Source organism: Oreochromis niloticus, linkage group LG12 (genome assembly GCF_001858045.2).
Source record: "Oreochromis niloticus isolate F11D_XX linkage group LG12, O_niloticus_UMD_NMBU, whole genome shotgun sequence".
NCBI classification, from domain to species: Eukaryota; Metazoa; Chordata; class Actinopteri; order Cichliformes; family Cichlidae; genus Oreochromis; species Oreochromis niloticus.
Window position 1 is genome coordinate 26,227,014 of NC_031977.2, and position 19,354 is coordinate 26,246,367.

Below are 19,354 nucleotides of genomic sequence, written 5' to 3' on the forward strand. Positions count from 1 at the left end.
CTGCTACAATAACTGTGGAGCATTGTCTGCTTCTCAATGCTCCACAGTTGTTGTTTTTTCTTTTTTCACTCTTATTGTCAAGGTGCTGGATTTGGCACCTTGCACACACCACTGAATAGCTGACTTTGTGAGCGGTCAAGTGTGTGTTTCGTGTTTTGAGAGGTGTGGTGTGTGCACATGATTCTGGTCATCCAGTAGGAACAGTTTAATGTGTTACAGATGGTTAACTAATTGATCTGTCTCACACACCTAGGCACTCGCCAAACACTTGTGTTTTTTTACTTAGTTCTACTCGTTTTTTTCCATTTTTGTGGTATGCTGGAAATGCGCATGCTGTTTCGTTAAAGGTTCCCAGTTTCTTCTCCGAAGTATACGAGGAGCCGCTGATGTTCTGTCTGAATGAGGAGGACGAAGAAGACGAGCCTTCACAGTCTGACTCTGGTAAGATTTTCTTTCAAAGTAATTTTACTTTTTTAGAAGTCCGTTTTTAGCTGTGGTTTTAATTGTAGAGTTTGTGGTACATCAACTTTTGTGCAGACGGAAATTGATCACTGTTGTTTTAGGTGCTGTTATGTTCATAGGAAGTTATCCAAGTAGCTTCAAATTATTGAGTGAGTTCAAACTGCAGGAAACATTTCCTTTCCTGAACAGAACTTGGAACTCTAACCGTCGTCTATGGCTGCCGACTGTCCCCGCTGACTATAGGATCACATTTCAGGCCCCTGGCTTGTCTTGCCCCCCTCTCCCTGAAGTTTTTTTAGTCATGTCACTCTGTGTTTACAGTTATTGTTGAACCGAGTAGGATCTTTTCTTTCTTTTTTTATGAACACTTCATCCTGAGTCATCCTGCTTCTGCCAGTAGTGACAGGAGAACAGAAACAAACCAAGCCAATTCCTGACTAAATGGCTGAAGGTGGCTTCACTCTGATGTACTCCTGGATTGCAAGAGGAAGGATTTGAGAGTGGGAACATCCTGTGGGTTAATAATTGGCTGGTATTACTGCAGACCAGACTGATGCCTCAGTGTAAGAATGCTGTGGTTACAAGCTGAGGCTTCAGACTTTATAACACTTGGCACTGAACATCTGTAATCTTAGCATCCTGTGGCGAGTGTAGTTTTTCATGCTAAATGGTTAAGCCATTTTGTCCTCTGTGTGCATGTTTCTCTGTGTTTGTTAGCTGAGTGGAAGCTCTTCATCATTTTCGTGTAGCCTGTGATGTCTGCCTCCCTCTGGCCTCTTTTGACCCCTTAAATCACCTTCTGTGGCTCAGTTCAAATAATATTGGTCACTTGAATGATGTTTTGCACAAGTTTCCCCTCAGTGGGTCATGTTTGAATGAACACAGCTCAGACTGGAAATGACTGGAAATGACTCAGGTTTCATACATGCCATTCTTCCGGGATAAAGGTGCTCATTTGACCCTTGAAGAATTTAAATTCTTCAGTAAACATTCCTGGCCTGTCAGGTATCGTGAGTGGCTAGAAGGTTTTTACATTTTTTAGTGAAGTAGTGAAGCTTATATTGTGATTCTGGTCTGTTTGTTAACACTAACAATATGGCTGCATACGTTGAGCTAATGCGTCATCAGATACACAGACAGAACTTGTGTATCCAGCGCTTCAGCTAGGGATGAGGAATTTCGAATGTAGCTGTCATCTTTCCCCTGTCTTCTTGATGTCATCTTTCCTGTCTCCATTTCAGATTACTGTAACTTCTTTGACATGGCTGTATGTATAAAGAAAACTATTTTAAAAAAAAGGGATTTACTGTTTTCAAGATTCATATGATAATTTGGATTTTTTTGAGAGAGGAATAAAGGACAGTGTTTGTCTTCTTCAGTCACACATTCCCCCATCTCTGCCTTCCTAATGCCCCCGATATTTAAATACCACACCCAAAACACACTCTTGCACCCAGATGCCTACATACAGACGAATACACATACCATTCCCCATCACATCCTTCCAGGTCAGCATTTTAATGTGAGTTTAGCGAACAAATAGCAAAGGCCACTTCATCCCGAGGAGTGCTGCTCTCCTCCACAGTTGAGGAGAGGGAAGAAGTTTCTGTGTGCGTGTGTGTTCACTTGTGTATTTGATTGGACGAATTCAGTAGGGAAGAGTGCTCTGAGTGGGACAGGGGTATAGGGAAGTAAAAAGGGGGTGTTTGTGGCTGAATGGGGGTTGCCAGGGCTTTGCTGAATGCAGTTTTCCAGCAGCTTGTTGAGATCTCCAGGGAAAGGAGAGCAGAGGAGTGTTAAAGCAGTGTGTGTTTATGTGTGTGTGTGTAATGGGGGGGGGAACTGTGAGAGAAAGGGATTTATGATATGGATAGTTTGGCAGGGTGTCAACAAACGATAAGTGCAGCACCAGGAGCGCCAAGAAGAGTCTGCGACCCCGACTGTGGGATCTAATTGGAGAATGGAAAAAAGGATTAAACCTCGCACAGACCCCACAAAGGCAGCATTAATGTTCACTAGCCCAGTGCCAACACCCTCCATCACCCCTCCCCATGCACATACACAGAAACTTTCTATAGTCACAGTGTACCTCTTTTTCTACTCTTCGCATATATTCTGCCTACAAAACCCATCCCATCTCCTTTTTCTCTCTCTGTTTTTCACATTCCTTCACTTATGTGCATTTGTAAACCCATGCTTGACCTCTTTTCACAGTGCCATTGTCCACTTTGTCTTGTAAATCCTCTTTACCATCCTTTTTGCTGATCTTCACTTGTATCTGTGCTGTTGCAACTGGAGCACTGTACTCCTGCAGTTTGGCAAGAGGAGGAAACATGGATGAAGAAAACAGCAGCAGCTCTCTGTGCTGTCTCCATGGAGAAGCTGCTAACCTGGCAGTCCCTCCTCCCCTCTCAGCTGGGCTTTGACATGCTAAAATATAGAGAACGAGAGAATGGAGTGATTGAGAAGGACTCTCTTCAGATGGCATTAGGCATATTTGGGATGAATTACCAGTGCCTTTAACTGGGTAGTGTTCAGCTATGCAGCCTGGTATCTCTCCGAGACAGTTATGGACTCACAGGGTTAATGATTTCTATCGTGTCTGAGACTCCCTTTCAATAAGCAGTCTGGCTTCATGTTTTTCTTCGCTGCCGGTTCTAAAGTCAATCCTATGTTTGATTGTATATCTGTTTCTCTCCCTTCCTCAGTCCCTCCTTTCAGCTGTCAATACCCTCCTCCCTCTGCTCCTGTCAGCATGTCTATATCTCGCTCCCTCTTTCTCATGACCGTGTGTGGTATATGAGCCAAGAAGGCAGAGACGGACTTAGTCACCCAGGAGTTTGCTCAGATGTAAGAAGAGCAGACAGAGAGGAAACTCAAAAAGAAAGAGTTCAGTCCCGGCTCTGCTGGACAGTTGGTTGAGAGCTGTGGAGGGGGAAGGGGAGTAGTTTAGGGGGAGGGGTGGTTCGGGGAGACAGAGGGGAACATGCTGGCTCACTCCTGAAGTGTCAGAGTGTCTGCAGCAGGGCTCCGGGAAAAAAAAGGAGAGTGAGTGCTACAGCTAGTCCACGGTCTGTTCAGCCATGTGGAAATAGATGTAACTTAAGGCTCTGCTCATTTATTCATCAAACACATCGAGCTGTTCGGATGAAGATTTTCTTTAAGATCGAAACTCATGGACTCTGACTCCGACTGCCCTTTCAACTACTCCTGGCCTTCTTTTCCCAAGATGAGGATGCGCCGGAAGATGGGAAAAAAAGGTAACGCGGCATTAAAAAACATATTTAAAAGTAGTTTTGCTATTCTGTCACTTCGACAGGTATAGTTCTGCGAGTGTCCACAAATCTTAATTCACTTTTCACTTCACTGTCATTGACATCCTTAAAACACATTTCTGACATATTGATGTCTGCAGTGTTTGACAGACACACAAAAAAAGACGTGGAAAAACATGTGGAATAATTTTAAAGTGAAAAATGTTAACTTTCTAAACAGATTAGGCAGCCCTTCTGGCAAACTCAGGACTTTACTTCTAAATGCCCTGTTGGCAGGCATGTTTCACCATTCACTGTGGAACAATAAAGTTAAAATTAGACTTTTCCCATTACACACTCTTACTCACAGACATCAACTGCAGCACCGAGTCTGTCAGAGAGAGCTAACTGCATGTTTACCAGTGATGTAACCTGATACCTGACAGTATGTTGGGGAATGTCAGATGTCCACTCGAGGCTGATTGAGTGGTTTGGGGCTTTCGACATCTTCAAACTGTTGTGTGCATCTATACCCTGCTGAGAAGTCGTGGCCTCATGTGACTGCTAGGTTGCAGTGCAAATGGGAGGCCCACTGTTTAATATGTGCGGTCATATCCCTAGCCTCAGGGAACTGCACTTGATAGTTCTAATTGGTTGTTTAGGTGTCAGTGAAAGAGTGACTGTGGCTGAATTGAGTCTTGGTTTATTATCAGGCACGGAACCAAAATCTGGTTAATACTTCATCTTGGCATAAAAATGTGTTATTTCATTGTTAGTCATGGGAGAGTTAAATTAAATGCTAAAAATAGTGCATGATTAAACCAGAGTGGTTAAACAGTTCGTTGCTTGTGTACAAGTGATTCTGTGTTTGTTGGGAGAAGCGAGAAAGAGAGAGGGAGTTAGGATCAGAGAGACAGACACGGGGAAAGATTATGTTACTGCCATGGCTGTGTCATGGCTCAGCTCCAGTTGTCTTTTCCTCATCTTTCACCATAAACCTCTGCAAGATTATCTATGTTATTGCTTTGTAATTGTGATTGACATAGGCTAGCTTTATACACACTGCTGGCCTGTGCGCTCTCATTGAGGAACAGAAACGATGGCACTGCATCAACTTTTTGAACTGAACCGAACTGCTTCTACTCGATTTCGACTTTCTTTTATTTCTGGTCTAACAATACACCTGCAAAGTGAAATGTGATTTCAGGTGTGCACAGACAGACGTTTATTTCTTTGCTCTGAGAGTTGCACGGCTCATTCTTTACCTTTTCCTGTAAATACAATGGGCCTGTGATGCTTGGATTGGGATGTTTGACCACAGGTGTCATAACTCAGAGCGGTTTTGTGGATTTTGGTGGACAATTGTTCTAATGATTTAAAAGTCCCGAACACTAAAGTTAAATAAATGCCTCCCCTATTTTTATAAGGTAATAAGACCTCTTGTTGTGATTCTTTGAGACTTGGCTTGTTATTTTACTTTCAGCTCTCATCAAAGTGACAGCTGTTTAGTGTGGTCCTTGTAAAGCAAGTTACATCATAAAAGAAGGAACAGCATGAACAAATAATCCATTTATAATTACAATAAGCAAGCCTAGGTGTTTATACGATTAATCATTGTTATTGTATGTTTATCTTGAATTTTATGTTTTGCCCTACAGCTTCTAAAAGGAGTGAACCATGAGAAAGAAGCCTTGTGGCGGCCCTGCCTCCCCCTCCTCTTCATCCTGCCTACCTTGGTCTCCCTCTCCCAGGGGTGTGCATGGGTTGAAGGGTCACTCTCTGTGTTTAACTGCCCTGGTCTGGAAACCTGGCACTGACTGCTGTCTTTGTCTGTTTTGCTATAGAGTCTCTCTCGGTCTCAGTTTTTCTCACTGCTGCTACTTTAGGCATTGCTACTGTATACGGTTGCTTCTCACTAAGGGACATGCTCTGAATATCACATCACTTCAGCTTTACTTTTAGCGAGCAAAAATCCTACATAAATAGACCCACATACTGCTCTGCTGTCTTTAAAAAAACACATGCCCTTTCAAGTCACAGCTGATTGACTGCTTACTCTGCCTCAGGAAGAAAGACAGCTTTTCCAGCAGGACGAATTATTTTTTGCTGTTGTAACTTGTTGGCAATATGAACACCCTGCTTCTGTTATTCCCCCAGTTAACTAATGTTAAACACAGATCACACTGCCCGACAGTAATGTTCACTGAGCCAGAATTTATGGGTCAGAGGTGTGTGAATGATTGAGGCCACAGCGGCCAGCTGTGGCTTTGGACCCTGCTCAGAGCCAGAACTATTAGGTCTGTCTGTCAAGTCCCTAAAGTAGGTTTATATGAAATGATATCTGCTTTCAAACAGCAGTTTGACCCACATCCAGAATCTAACCCCCTTCTGTGGATTTGATGTTGGACTAAAACTAATCCTTTTCTACATAGCAGAAAGTTTTACGTGACTTTGCGCAGGTACAGTGAATCTGGTTTGAGGTTCATATACAGTATAATCTCTTCAGGTGGAACTAAGAGGATCCAGACGTTTTTAACAACAGAGAATCAGGTTGTAAAAATGTAAGAATTTCGCTGAGAGATATAAAAACTTTGGCGGTCCAGGACTGATGTGCAGTCATCTCTGTATATGCTGCAGTACTTAAACTTGGGTTAATTCATTTATGTTTAACATGGATGTAATGGGAATCATCTGGTGTCCTCATCAATGTCAGCTCAGCTCCCTGTTGCCTCTCATATTTATCTAACTTGCAGCATATAGGAAGCGCAGCCAGTTTCTTCTTTGATTTATTCACTGTTACAGTTGCTGAATGCCTTTTTTTATTATTATTCTGCAGTGCTGGCAGCTTGGACACAATGGATAAACTATTGATTTATTTAAAAGGAAGACTGTTGAGTCTTGCTTTAATAACTGCTTGATGAGCTGAGGTTTAAAACAGCAGTGCCAAAGACACTGTTGGAGGCAAGGCTTGGTCGCGGCAAGGTGAGTATGTGGAGCTTAATAATGTAACTATTATATGTAACGCTAATGAGGCTGCCTCTTCTGATTACTGTGACCAGAAATGCACCGGCTGCTGGTGTGATTAGATTTTTCTATTGAATATTCAGCTTATTGTAAATTACTCTCAAAGTTTTCTTTCTTTGGACCAGAGTCAGGGACTCAAATGCTTTGAGGACTTTTTTTCTTTTGTTAACAAGTAATGTAATGTATTGGTGGTAGTTTCACAGTTCAGGTAATCATAAATTGACTTACTTTGGTGATTAACTAATCATTTTACTGTACGTCCCATTTTCCCTCTGATGCTTTGAAATCAAAAAAGGCAATCGATGAAATGTTTGCGCTCTTTTTGTCCTGCTCCTGCTACTTGTGCACATGTGCTGTTCACCTAGTTTACTTTTAGATGGCATAGAAAAGAGCAACCTTCACTTTGAGGAAGTCAACAAAATGTAAAACAATAATCTTGTAGCTTGTTACGCATGTTAGTTTTAAAAAAGTAACATTACCTAACACTGGCAGAAACACACATTTTGCTGATGGTTATCTAGTAGCAGTAAAAAAAAAAACTATATTAAAAAAAGTAAAGTCAGTGTACCTGGTTAGTGTTTAATAGAGATTTTTTATGAGCAGTCAGAATTCACAAGTAAGTTTGGTGCAGTAGTTTGAAAATAATTGTTACTGTGGTTATTTTTCACATTAAAAGCAGCAGCTGACTAAGCAGTCTCACCTCAAGTCTCACCTGATTTCTAGCTGTTTTATAGCTTTTGAGGATTTTTATCTGATGCTAACCATTTTATATACATTTTTTAAATTATGATTTTATGACCTATGTGTGTTTATTTTGCTGCCACTATCATTTTAAGTTGCATTTTAATAGTACTCTATAAATAATGAGTATGATAATAATGATAATAATGATGCGTTTAAACTTTCTTAAAAGATGATGTACCCATTAGCGTCTTATCAAAGGTTTATTGTTATGTGTAGTATTACTGGTAACATTTACCTTCTTTGTTTATGTGAATCGGTTATTTTCAAACCTGAAATACTTCATAAGAAACTGAGTTGTGGAGAGGGTGTGCTTTATACAGAGCAACATCCCAGAGGGAGCTTTGCGTGTTTTGAGAGCAGGAGTGTTTTTCCCCGTTTAACAGTAAAACCAGGCTGCTGCTCACAGTGGCTCTTCTGTGTTGAAAGGGTTCCTCTCAATGCTACTGTGTGCTCACCAGAAGTTATTTCCACTCACCCGCTGCATCGAAGGCAGGGCGGAGAAGAAACAAGCCTACAGATGTCTACTCTCAACTCCGTGCACGCCCTTTCACGCGTGTGTGCAAAGAGCCATTCAGATAGAGGCACACACACATACATGCACACGCTCATACACAAACTCATACAGAGACTCTTAGTCCTGAACAATGACAAGCAACTGCCCAGGATGTCTATGTCACTTCCTGTGTTTGTGAGAAGTTATTTGGTGTTGCTGTGGAAACTAAATGTAATATTGAAAAATCCCGGCTCTCTGTGCATTCTTCCCTCTCTGTAGAGAAAAGCCAGTCCATAAGGGAGAGCCAGGCCTCGTCTCCAACACTGGCTGCAGCTGCCAGACTGTCAGCGATGATACACGGCAAAGACCAAGTGTATGCCAACGCCATGCTGGTGGATCAGGTGAGTTGGCTGAAGTTTTTCTATACAGTGTCATTAGGAAAAATGCAGTTTACGACAGCGATATCATTTAGAACAGCGCATGAACAACAGACTTTGCTCATAAGATGTGAATCGTTTCACTGGATGAGCTGCAAATCATCTGGTGGAACAGTTTGGGGTCCCTCTCATTGCATTCTCACTTTTCTTTTCCAGGTGGACGATGCTGACATTAAATACCGCTCTCCAGGGGAGGAGGAGGTCAGCCCTGCATCTCATGTTGACAGCTCCAGCTGGGATTCGTTCTCTGTGACTCCCCCTAATTCAGGGAACTGCTCCCGGAGCCGGTGCCCATCGTCACCCCACAACAGGCTGAGGGGAATCCAAGGTTCTGGCCTGGAGAACCACAGAGAGCAATCCCCTCTTGTCTCTCCCCCCTGTCCTTTCGCTTCCTCCCCGTCTTTTCCTTCCTCGCCCCTGGCTTCCGCCCTCCGTTTGTTTGAGGGAGCACACAAGCGTCAGCCGCAGACAGGCTTGCCACTCTCTCCTTCTTTGAGTCGTAGCGGATGCAGCTTCACAGAGGCAAGCCGAGGCTTGAGGTAGGACGCAATTGCAGTTATTCTTGAAAAGGTTTAGACTATTTCTTCTATTGAGATTATGTTAAAGATCACTCCGACCTACTTCAGAAGTGTGTTGTGGGGTTTTGTTGACTTGGATGATAAGCAGTCTTCCATTTAATCCATACAAAGACAGCAAACTCCAGTTTGCTTGGAATTTCAACAAGATAATTTTTTTCCCTACATTGTTTTAAGTGAAGGTGTGGAAAGCGGCAGGAAGCGTGCTCAAGTTGCTGAACAGTCCTTCATTTTTCTCAGCAATGCAGAGTCAAAATCATAGTGTTTGATTTGAATATGATGACTGTCTATGGCGTTTGCCAGAATGGCTTTGAGGCTGACCAAAAATCTTGTTCTGTATCCTCACTGGACTCCTCCCACACCCAAATTTTTCTTCACCTACTGCCACCTACCTGTTAGCTGCCTCCGGCATCCCACAAGCTAACTAATTCTGTGGATGCCATAAACAGCAGCGCCATAAAAGTAAAGGACTCCTTCTTTCAGACTCAATATCCCCACTTCCCTTGGAATGCTGGAGGTGGGAATTAAAGATCTCATGGACTGGAAGAATGAGAAATTCTTGTGTCTGTAATGAGTTTTCTATGGAGAGTGGCTTGAGCCTTAGAGATAGGGTGAGAAGTTCAGTCATTTGGGAGAGACTCAGAGTAGAACCACTAGTCCTCCACATTGAGACAGTTGAGGTGGTTTGAACATCTGTTTAGGATGCCTCCTACGCGCGTCCTAGGTGAGGTGTTCCAGGCATGTCGTACTGAAATGAAGCCCCAAGGTAGACTCAGGACACGCTGGAGAGATTATGTCTCTTGGCTAGCCTGGGAACACCTCTTGGGTTTCCGTGGATGAGAGCTGTAGGAGATGGTTGGGGAAAGGGAGCGCTGGGCTTCACTGCTTAAGCCGCTGCCCTGCGACCCATCCCTGGATAAGTGGTAGAAAATCAGTGGTTGATGGGCTGATTCTCAGGTCATGAGGTCCATCTGCAAAATATTACAGCTCATCAGGAACCAGTGTGTTATTTTGTGGAATGCTGCAGTTTAGAATTAAAGCTTGCACTTCCTACTTGAGCTTCTGAGCAGCTGGTGATGTTATGTTCCTTGCACACTTTATTATTAGTATTTCAATCAGAATAAGTGTTGTTATGGTTCTGCACATTGTTCTGGTTTATGATAGCTGTCAGAATACAGTTTGTCTCCAACTATATTCTGCAAATGTGAGTGTGCGATGCCACGAGTTATACTGTCAGTAGGATTTTTAAGTAAATCTTAAAATAGCTAGTTTTATTTTGTTCTTTACATAATGTGGAGTAAAGTATTAACTGTCAGTCACTTTTAGCGAATGACAGGACCTTAACCTAGACATGTGTGTGTTTAAATCCGTGTGTGTGTGTATGATTGTGCGCAGCCCTAGTCTAGAGTGTGACAGTGGAGAGGAGGACATACTGGGACATTCCTACCCAGCCTCATCTTTAAGGCAACAGTCCATTCTGCGCTCCGGCTCAGGAGGAGAGAGAGACTCTTTTGACGCTTCTCCAGATTTCAGTCGTACACAATCCGACATCACGCACAAATCAACCAAGGTATACCCCTTCCCTTCTGGTTCATGAAACATTATCATAAGCTTGTATAAACTATGAATTAAAAATGTGTCTTATTAAGTGACCATAATATCCTCAACACAGTTTTTGTTCCATTTGAATATTTTCCTTGATTGTCGTCTGTTTGTTTTTTGTTTTTTAATTAATCATCAATTTTTCAGTAGGAAAAAATGAAAAACCCATGTCATACAGTATATGCTAAGCATTACAAAAGAGACAGCTTTGCCTTACAATCTTTAGTAAATAAGCCCAGACTATAAACAGCTCAATAACATGGACGAAAGGGCAGAGTCTATTGGTCTGTTTGTCCTGCAGGTTTCTGCTGTTCTCTGATTTTGCTGTTCACAGGACTCAATCTGTGAACTTCTATTTACTGCTCTGATTTGTTTTCTCACCTAGAGCCCAGAGGAGGCTGAGGTCCGTCTTCGCTCCTACTCCTACTCCTCGCCTAAAGCAAAGCCGTCACGGCCACTGCTAAACCGCGATGCAACAATCACTGATTTGGAAGAAGGTGAGTGAACTTTGCCCCCTTTGCCCCGATAGTTCCCAAGAGGCAGCTGAATGGACAAATGTGCCACATGTTCAACAGTGGGAAGACCAGACAGGTGTCAAAATCAGCTGAAGCTCCATGAAGTATATCTGTGTCAGCTTTGCTTCAGAATAGATCTGCTTGTGAGGGTGTTTGTAAGTAAAGGTCATGCTTTATCCTGTGTAGATGGAGCATTCAGCAGCAGCGGTCGTTCTCTACTTCAGGCTTTATCTCTTTCTAAATCCCTCTCTCGTCTCAACCAAGTTAGTAAGTACAAGAAAGACGTCGAGCCACAGCTTGAATACTACGGGCTGGTCGGGAAAAAAGCTTTTCAGTCTCTTTCTGGGTCAACCATGGGGCAGGGCTGCACAATTAAAATTCATATCTGGTATCTATAAACTTTTTTTTATGACACACTGTAAAAAGTATATTTATGCAAAGCTGAAAAACCTGCAAGAGGAACTGGTGAGAAGCAAAATCATTTTACTACACTTTATGTTGTAAAAGGATTTTTCCAGATGTTTTCACACAAGCAAAAACATTTTTGTCATTGTTGCATAAATTGTGCAGCTCTGCATCTTCGGTGGGATTTGATATTTGGTACACTTACATGCACAGTTTTCTCTAAAACTAATTAAGATTTTTTTTGTAATAAAATAGTAGTTCTCCTGCCTTATATAAAAAATGACTGAGCAAAAGAGGACTGGGGCATTGGAAGAATGAAGATCTCCTTTAGATCATCTAATAGCAGAATTGTTCCTGTCCTGAAGCTTTTGTTATTCTTCCATTTGGGTACATGTTGTGTTTCTCCTCTTTGTTTTTTTTTTTCTTTTTCCATCGTTGCTATCATCTGGTTTTTCGAGGCAAGACTTGCTGCTGTGTTTGTTCTTTCTCTGTAGGGGTTTGCTGGCTCCAGACTCTTTCCATGATCTCTATATTAGTTTCTAACTCAATTTTAAATGGGAAAGATTTTTTAACCCTCTCTGCTGATTCACTTTGGATCTATGCACTGTTTTCAAACGTATTGACATCTATGTCTGGCATACTGAGCTGCTTGTCCTTGTTGTCGATTACAGAGCAGAGAACATTCAACTTGACTGAGACGCCCAGAGAAAAGAGGTAAAGCCAGTGTGTCATTTCATGAGCTCAGGCAAGAACCACTCAACTGTGTAGGGTCCTGCTCAGATGTTCCTCCCTTTTTAGGCATCAGTGCTGACCAGTGATTAGTGATTGGCTTACATGGGGGTCTGTGTGTGTGTGTATGTGTTTCCCTAGAGTTAAACCTGTGGTTGGTGTCTAAGTGCACAGGATGTGACATGCTTCCTGTTGTGAGGCTGGGGCCAGCATATTCTCTGATTACAACCTCAAAATAACCCTGAGTAAACAGTAAAACTCAGGCCTTTCTTGTATGTCAGACCTCACAAACATTTTGCAAAATTCTAGACCACATCAGTGATGTTGAAAGGGAAGTATGCACATACTGTAGTATTTATCTTGGATAGAGATTTTTACAGTTACTATGAATTAACATTTGCTTAACATTCCTGCTCTGTAACGCAGGGATTCCCAACCATTGTGTACAAGTGCTTCCCGGGGTAGCTAAGCAAAGCTAAACAGCATGCAGAGCCAAAATACATGCAGAACTGATTAAAATAGATGATAATCATTTATCTCAACAAGAGGTGAAAAGTGGTTAAAGTACAGTCATGTGAAAAAGACTATGCAGTCTACCGAAAAACTGAGTACATCCCATGTGCATTCTTTAGCAGCAGTAACTTGAAGTGATCATTTTCTCTATGACTTTATCAGTTTTTCGCATTGTTGCAGAGGAATCTTGACCTATTGAAGTTTGCAGTCATTTGTGTATGCACAGTTTTCTTAAGGTTCCACTTCAGCATTTCTTTGGGGTTGAAGTCTGGACTTTGACAGGGCCGTTGCAACACCTTGATTCTTTTCCTTTTCAGCAATCCTTTTTGTAGATTAGCTGCTGTGCTTTAAATGACTGGTTCTCATGTACTAATATTTGTGTGAAAATAACATTCTTACCCTGCGCAAATAATTAGTTTTCAAGCAAAGTTACTGTCGCTTTAAAATGTATAATTTGGGTTTTTAGTTTCTCTGATCATTGCGCAGTTGGACTTTGGGGTGAATTTGCTGAAGATTGTGGCATTGTGTTGCAAGTCACCTGACAAAACTTCTTTTATAGAGATGGTCACACTTGCTGATGATCAGTCAAACCAGGTCCTGCTCTATTTGATTGTAAGTAGCTGCACCTGGCTGCTGCTTCTTCTTCATTTCTATGGAAGTATTAAGGATATAGTCTAAGGAGTTTGGGGAAAAAAACAACTTGACTTTTTAACTTCACATCCGAGAAGCTTGCAAGGATGTACTCGCACTGAGTATTCTGCATAGACTTGTTTGGAAACCTTTTTGACATGACTGTAGCTTAATTTTAAAACAGGTAGCAGAAAATATGGCTGTTTAGACATTATTTTGAGCTAAAAAGCTCAAAATAATATCTAAACATAACTGGAAAGCAGATGAAAAAGTGAGCTAAAATTATGAATAAAGGGTTGAAAATTATTAGCTAAAAGTGTTGTCAGCTATATAAATTGTTTGCTAACAGTTTAAATAAATAGCCAAGATTATAAGATAGGCTCTTGGATAAATAAACACAATGAATAAACATTTGAAACTGGTCACTAAACATAATGGATAGCTGTTAAATGAAGTAGCTGCTATTTAAAGTAAATAGTTGAAATGGTACGCCGGTAGTTATGGAAAAATGGTTGAGATAGTTTGCTAATCTAGCCGACTAGTCCTCGTGATCCCATGTGACAGAAAATGTCCCTGGCTTATGTATGCCTGAATGCAAGCTGAATGGGGTTAGGGTAATTGATAAGCTGAAAGTAGTCCTGGTCCAGGTTAAACTGAGGTCAAATGAACACATTTGAACGTGGTGCTGATGAGGGGCTCTTGTGTCCATCTGACAGGGCAGAAAAAAGGTTGGGGACCACTGTAGTAACATTGCTTGTTTTGATTTCATTTAATAAATGCTGCTATCCATATCCATTTTATCATCGATTTCATCTCATTGCCTCATAAATTCATCATGCGCTAATATATTTTGTTTTCTAACAACCATTGCTAACAGAGGAAACACTGTAGAAGATCACATTAGGCAATCAAATTATATTACACCGTTAGATTATTGTATTAGGATAAATTACATTTATATAACCACACCAACCTGATTAGGCTCACCAACTGTTTTTGTCCTTTACGATATCAGAATCCATTCGATTTAACTACCACTGCCCAACAAGCACTGGTTAATATTTAAATGGTCAACTAAAATAGCAGATAATACAAACATCAGTGTAACTCTTCATTGCAAAACCTGTAATTATCTTAATTTTCCATTCCCATACTGTTCTAGGAATGACTTGTAGACTTTAGAATATTATTGGCATTTTGAGTTACCTGATGAGAAGGGACACAACAACTTGGTCTGAGGTGCTTTATATCCATGCAGGGTTTTGGGTTTCCGTAAGCGGGCCCAGTCAGCAGAGGAGGAGAGCAGCGCACCACTTGAACACCTCACCCTCACAGAGTTCCTCAAAGAGTATGTTATTCACCTAAATGGCCTCACATGTGCATGTGTGGCTTAAGTCATTTTAACCCCGCTGTGCGACCGTTCCCAAGCTCATCCATTAACCATGTAGGTTTTCTCCCAGCTGCATCTGATGATGTAGGAATCTGCAGAAGCAGATTATATTAACACTTCTTACGACAGGTGGCTGCTGTAGGTTTGATGTGATAATGCATGGTTGTTCTCTTTACGTTCAGTTATTGTTGCCTTTCACCTAGAATGTCCAATGTAACTAGCATAACTCGCTGAAAATAGATGACACGTATTAATTGCATTTTGGCAAGGTCATACTATAAATAGCATGCACTAGAGTCCATAGTGACTTCCAAGCATGCCGAGCATGTTGTGAAGAGTAATAATCCGTAGACTAGGGGTCCTGGAAGACTGTCTGGACATTCTTTCATTCCAGCATGACACCAGTGTACCTTATTATGCTCTCTTTAGTCTATTAAACGGCTAAAATTATGACGTGTTTTTGTTAGTGTGTGCATGTTGGATGGTAGTACTGCAGTGAGGAGTTGTGATGACCTCTGACTAAAGCATTTACACTAAAACAGGATCGAGGATGAGGACTGGGATAAATACATAATCCCATCTAAGGTCGAGTCAGAGAAGTACAAAGTCAGCCGGACCTTCAGCTTCCTCAAGAACAGGATGTCGAGCACTCGCAGCAAGACTAAGGTGAGGCGGTGCAGTGGACTTTCTAATTCCTGCTGAGTATGATTTCAGATCTACTCAAATGTCATTAGAAATGCCTACAGTTAAAGATTACGATTAAAAAAAAAATACACACACAGCTTAAAGGCTTCTAAAAGCAGTGCAGTAAAAGTTTACCACATCTCCGACATGCCAGGTCGGAATTCCTGTGCTGGGGGGCCATTGTCTGAGCACAAGCCTTTATTTGGTGAAGCAGAAAATTCTCTCTCTCTTCAGGTCTTAGCAACAAGACACAGTGAAAATATTCTCTTACATAACATGTAGACCCCCGCTCCACACACACACAGCATGGGGAACCAAAACACATTCTGTGCTACGCTCCTAATCTTGTGAACATATGTGCTTGTCTTTAAGGATGTGCATGTCTTTAACGACAGCGTTTCCCTATATTTATGGAAACACAATGTACATGAAGACTCAGAAAACAAACACATTTTCTAGACCTCCTTGCAAAGTTTCATAAGATAATAAACATTCTTCTATCGCAGCATACACTGAGGACACCCCCCTCCCGTCCAACCCAGTGCCCCCTAATGATAAAGCACCATAACAGCAGCAGTCCCAGTGGACCTTAACAAAGTAAACAAAAAGGCTCACTCAGAGGCCCCTTTATCTCAACTAACTTCACTTTAACAGGTGTTTTTCAGCAAGAAGATGGCCGCTTTAAGCCTCTTTTTTGCCTGCTGCAACGAGTCGTGTTTTTTCTACTCTCCTGCTTTGCATGTTATTATGGCATTAACTGCAGTAACTGTCAGCTGAATGAGGAAATTAAAAATATGTATGATTTGCCTCTCAGGTGAAGGGTAAAGAGGTGAAGGAGGGAAAGGAGAAGTCAGTCACTTCTAATGGTCATCAGTTTGTTCCTGTGTCTCCATCTGGGCCTGCTCTTTGTGTGGCCTGTGATAAGCCTGTTTCTGGGAAGGAGCTGTTGCAGTGCTCCAGTAAGTATTATACTGTCAGTGCTGATGTTGTTTTATGTCCTGTGGTGGCTGAACTGTTTTGGATTTGTTTAAATCTCTTTGCACGTGCGGCCGTGATGTTTTGTTCAGTAAGAGACATAAAGTCATTTTTTTTTCTTTCATAAGATCAACATTTCTAGTGACAAACAACAGTTTGTCTGCCATCTGGATACTGGATTCACATATGTTGTAATAAGTCACTTCATGGAATTAACTGACATTTTATATGTGCTTGTCTGCAGACTGTTTACTGAATGTTCATAAGAACTGTCGGGAGTCTGTTGCAGCCTGTGCAAAGGTAATCATTAACACAATGCACCTCGTTTGCACTCAGAGCAAATAAGCAAGATTATTGATTGAAAAATAGTTTTACGAAAGAAAAAAGTCAAGCCAGAGAGCTTCACAAATGTAAAAGAAGAAAAAGAAACCGCTGCTGGTGACAGACTAATTCATGTTTGATGTGCTGTTTTTCATCATAGTTAACAATGGTGGTGTTATTTTATATTTGGCAGAATATAAAGTCCTACCTTTTTTTTTTTAATGTTGCATGTTTTCATTTGTCAGCTGACTTCTTGGGGACAAAGTCTTTGTGTGTTTCTGTGTGGCTTACACAGTCAGCCAGGGATGAAGTCAGTTTTACAAAAATAGGTCAGGTACTTTTAGTTGGCACTAGTCAGCCTGTATAAATAGATGAGAAAGAAAAGGTTTGCTATGTTATAGATGGTGTTATGGAAACTGTAGGCTCTGACATTACTAAAGCTTGACCTACACTCTGGATCTTAAGTACAACTTTTCTTCTGCTGCACCAGGTGTTAACTTGTAAATTGTCCATCACTGTAGTGAGCTTTTATTACCTGAACAGACCACAATGCTGTAGAAAGAGATTTTATGGCCTATGCATTAAACAACACATTCATTTACTTTTACATCTAGCAAACATGTTTAGTGTGTAAAACGTGTGTATAATGGTTGTTTTGCGTTCATTATTTACATCTGTGTTCAATGTGAGCTAGCAGAATGGTGTCAAACCACTACCCACATATGCACACAAACACTCCTAAAAACATTGCTGCGTAGCACTATTTGGACCCAAAATCCACAGATTGCATTTAAGTACATGCTAGCTAAACCAGAAATCTGTCACTCTCAGTCTGTTACTGTGTTGTAGCTGGTTATCTAGTTTTAACCATTCCCTTTGTGTTTTCCCGTGTCTCTTATCACCCCTGTTATTGTTGTCTAAAGAGGGCAAAATGCAAGAAAAGAAGGAAAACAAAGAAAAAGGAGTCAGTTACTTTAGTAAAGACGAGCAGAGTGAAAGTGGGTACTTTTTTCCACAGGAAGAGTAAATTCCTGGACATGGTGACAAAGGAACTCCGGGAATGTGTTGATATCACAAATTAGTCATGCATAACTACAATATCTCCCAGCAAGTTTCTCTTTAACTGATTCCAGTATTGACTAAATTTGTTGTGATTACAACCACATCCTCTTGTTATTTAAAGCAAAAACACACAGATTTACAACTTTTGGTGGCGATATGATTATATCTTTCCAGAAACCGCAAGACAGGAATGCATTGCTGATGAAGAGCAAGGCCTTTTCTCTCCCGCAGAGTGAGTGCCCCCACTGCTCCTCCCTTTGTCTTTGATTCATTTAGTTTTCACCTGTCCTCCCTTGTCCTGTAGTAGATAAGTAAGCCATTGCTCTTCACCCCTCGTCATTCCTCTTCTGTTGTTTTTCTTTCCTGTTTAAAAAAAAAGAAAAAGTTAAATTTTAATCTACCTCAGTGGGGGATCTGGTCTGGATTCTGTTTACGTGTGCATGAGAACACGGGTTGAGTGCTCTATTTGCACTAACATGATCATTTTATTTCTTCAGTTTAAGCTTTCTGTCTTCTTTGAGTGCTTGGTATTAGATAGAGGTGTCAACATCTGCAATGTATTGTCACAACTGTAATCAAACTGTAGTTAAACAGTGAAAGATTATAACAGTTTAATGATCCTGTAAATTTTATAGCAGTGACTACATAGATATAAACAAAACATCTGAATACTAAACAAACACACGCAATATTTATTTGTAGAGTGGGAAAGCTTCCAGTGTGTGATGTATTTCTCCTCCTTTTGATCTTCCTTTTTAGACCCTGTCAAAGAAAACCCTCCATCCTCCATTTTCTCTTCTTCTTCCTGCCCGTCCTCTTCGCTTCCAACAATGAACAGAGAAAAAAAAGAAACAGTTGCACCACTTACTAAAAGCCTCTCCATCTCTGCAGACAGCAGGTAGGCTGGTAATGATCTGGGAAAAGAAGAATATTACCACTGCTATGAGAAAAGCATTAAGAATGAATGAACTGCATTAATTTTGTCTTTTAATTCAATTTGTTTACTTTTAAAGGTGACCTATTATGCTTATTTCAAGCTCCATGTTTTTACTCTCATATTCTTTTAGAGATGTTTTCCATGATTTATAGGTTCAACCATAGTTCATCCACTGTCTGAAACAAGCCATTTTAGCTTCCCCTCCCTTTAAGCCAGTTTTCTTCTGATTGGCTGGCCCTGACAAACAGAAGGTCTGTTCATACATAGATATACATATATATATCTATATATAGATATATATATGTATATCTATATATAGATATACATATATATATAGATATATATATGTATATCTATATATAGATTATATATATCTATATATAAACACCCAGCACGCCCCTGCGGGCGGTTTATCCTTCAAGCTCAGGTCCTCTACCAGAGGCCTGGGAGCTTGAGGGTCCTGCGCAGTATCTTAGCTGTTCCCAGGACTGCGCTCTTCTGGACAGAGATCTCCGATGTTGTTCCCGGGATCTGCTGGAGCCACTCGCCTAGCTTGGGAGTCACCGCACCTAGTGCTCTGATTACCACGGGGACCACCGTTA

At 41.1% G+C, this 19,354-nt stretch overlaps 1 protein-coding gene and 1 long non-coding RNA gene across 12 annotated transcripts in view; one reads left to right on the forward strand and one right to left on the reverse strand.

The window, feature by feature from the left end:
- LOC100690044 (rho guanine nucleotide exchange factor 28) overlaps positions 1-19,354 on the forward strand; it is a 46,305-nt gene that overhangs the window by 14,378 nt on the left and 12,573 nt on the right. For 4 of the 11 annotated variants that reach the window (XM_025897034.1, XM_025897036.1, XM_025897035.1 and 1 more), the window contains exons 10-21: positions 348-441; positions 8,257-8,953; positions 10,385-10,559; positions 10,977-11,088; positions 11,293-11,373; positions 12,183-12,225; positions 14,642-14,731; positions 15,316-15,439; positions 16,272-16,416; positions 16,677-16,732; positions 17,990-18,047; positions 18,575-18,713. In XM_025897034.1, coding sequence (XP_025752819.1) covers positions 348-441; positions 8,257-8,953; positions 10,385-10,559; positions 10,977-11,088; positions 11,293-11,373; positions 12,183-12,225; positions 14,642-14,731; positions 15,316-15,439; positions 16,272-16,416; positions 16,677-16,732; positions 17,990-18,047; positions 18,575-18,713 — 1,814 coding nt within the window. Of the gene's footprint in view, positions 1-347; positions 442-3,409; positions 3,723-6,598; positions 6,699-8,256; positions 8,954-10,384; positions 10,560-10,976; positions 11,089-11,292; positions 11,374-12,182; positions 12,226-14,641; positions 14,732-15,315; positions 15,440-16,271; positions 16,417-16,676; positions 16,733-17,989; positions 18,048-18,574; positions 18,714-19,354 lie in introns of those variants that run through there. The other 7 variants (XM_005473539.4, XM_005473545.4, XM_025897041.1 and 4 more) reach the window with 7 other exon arrangements.
- LOC112841832 (uncharacterized) lies at positions 9,015-11,104 on the reverse strand. The gene is made up of 2 exons (XR_003213223.1): positions 10,973-11,104; positions 9,015-9,960 (listed from the first exon to the last, which is right to left on the reverse strand). It is a non-coding gene; the product is annotated as an uncharacterized LOC112841832 (long non-coding RNA).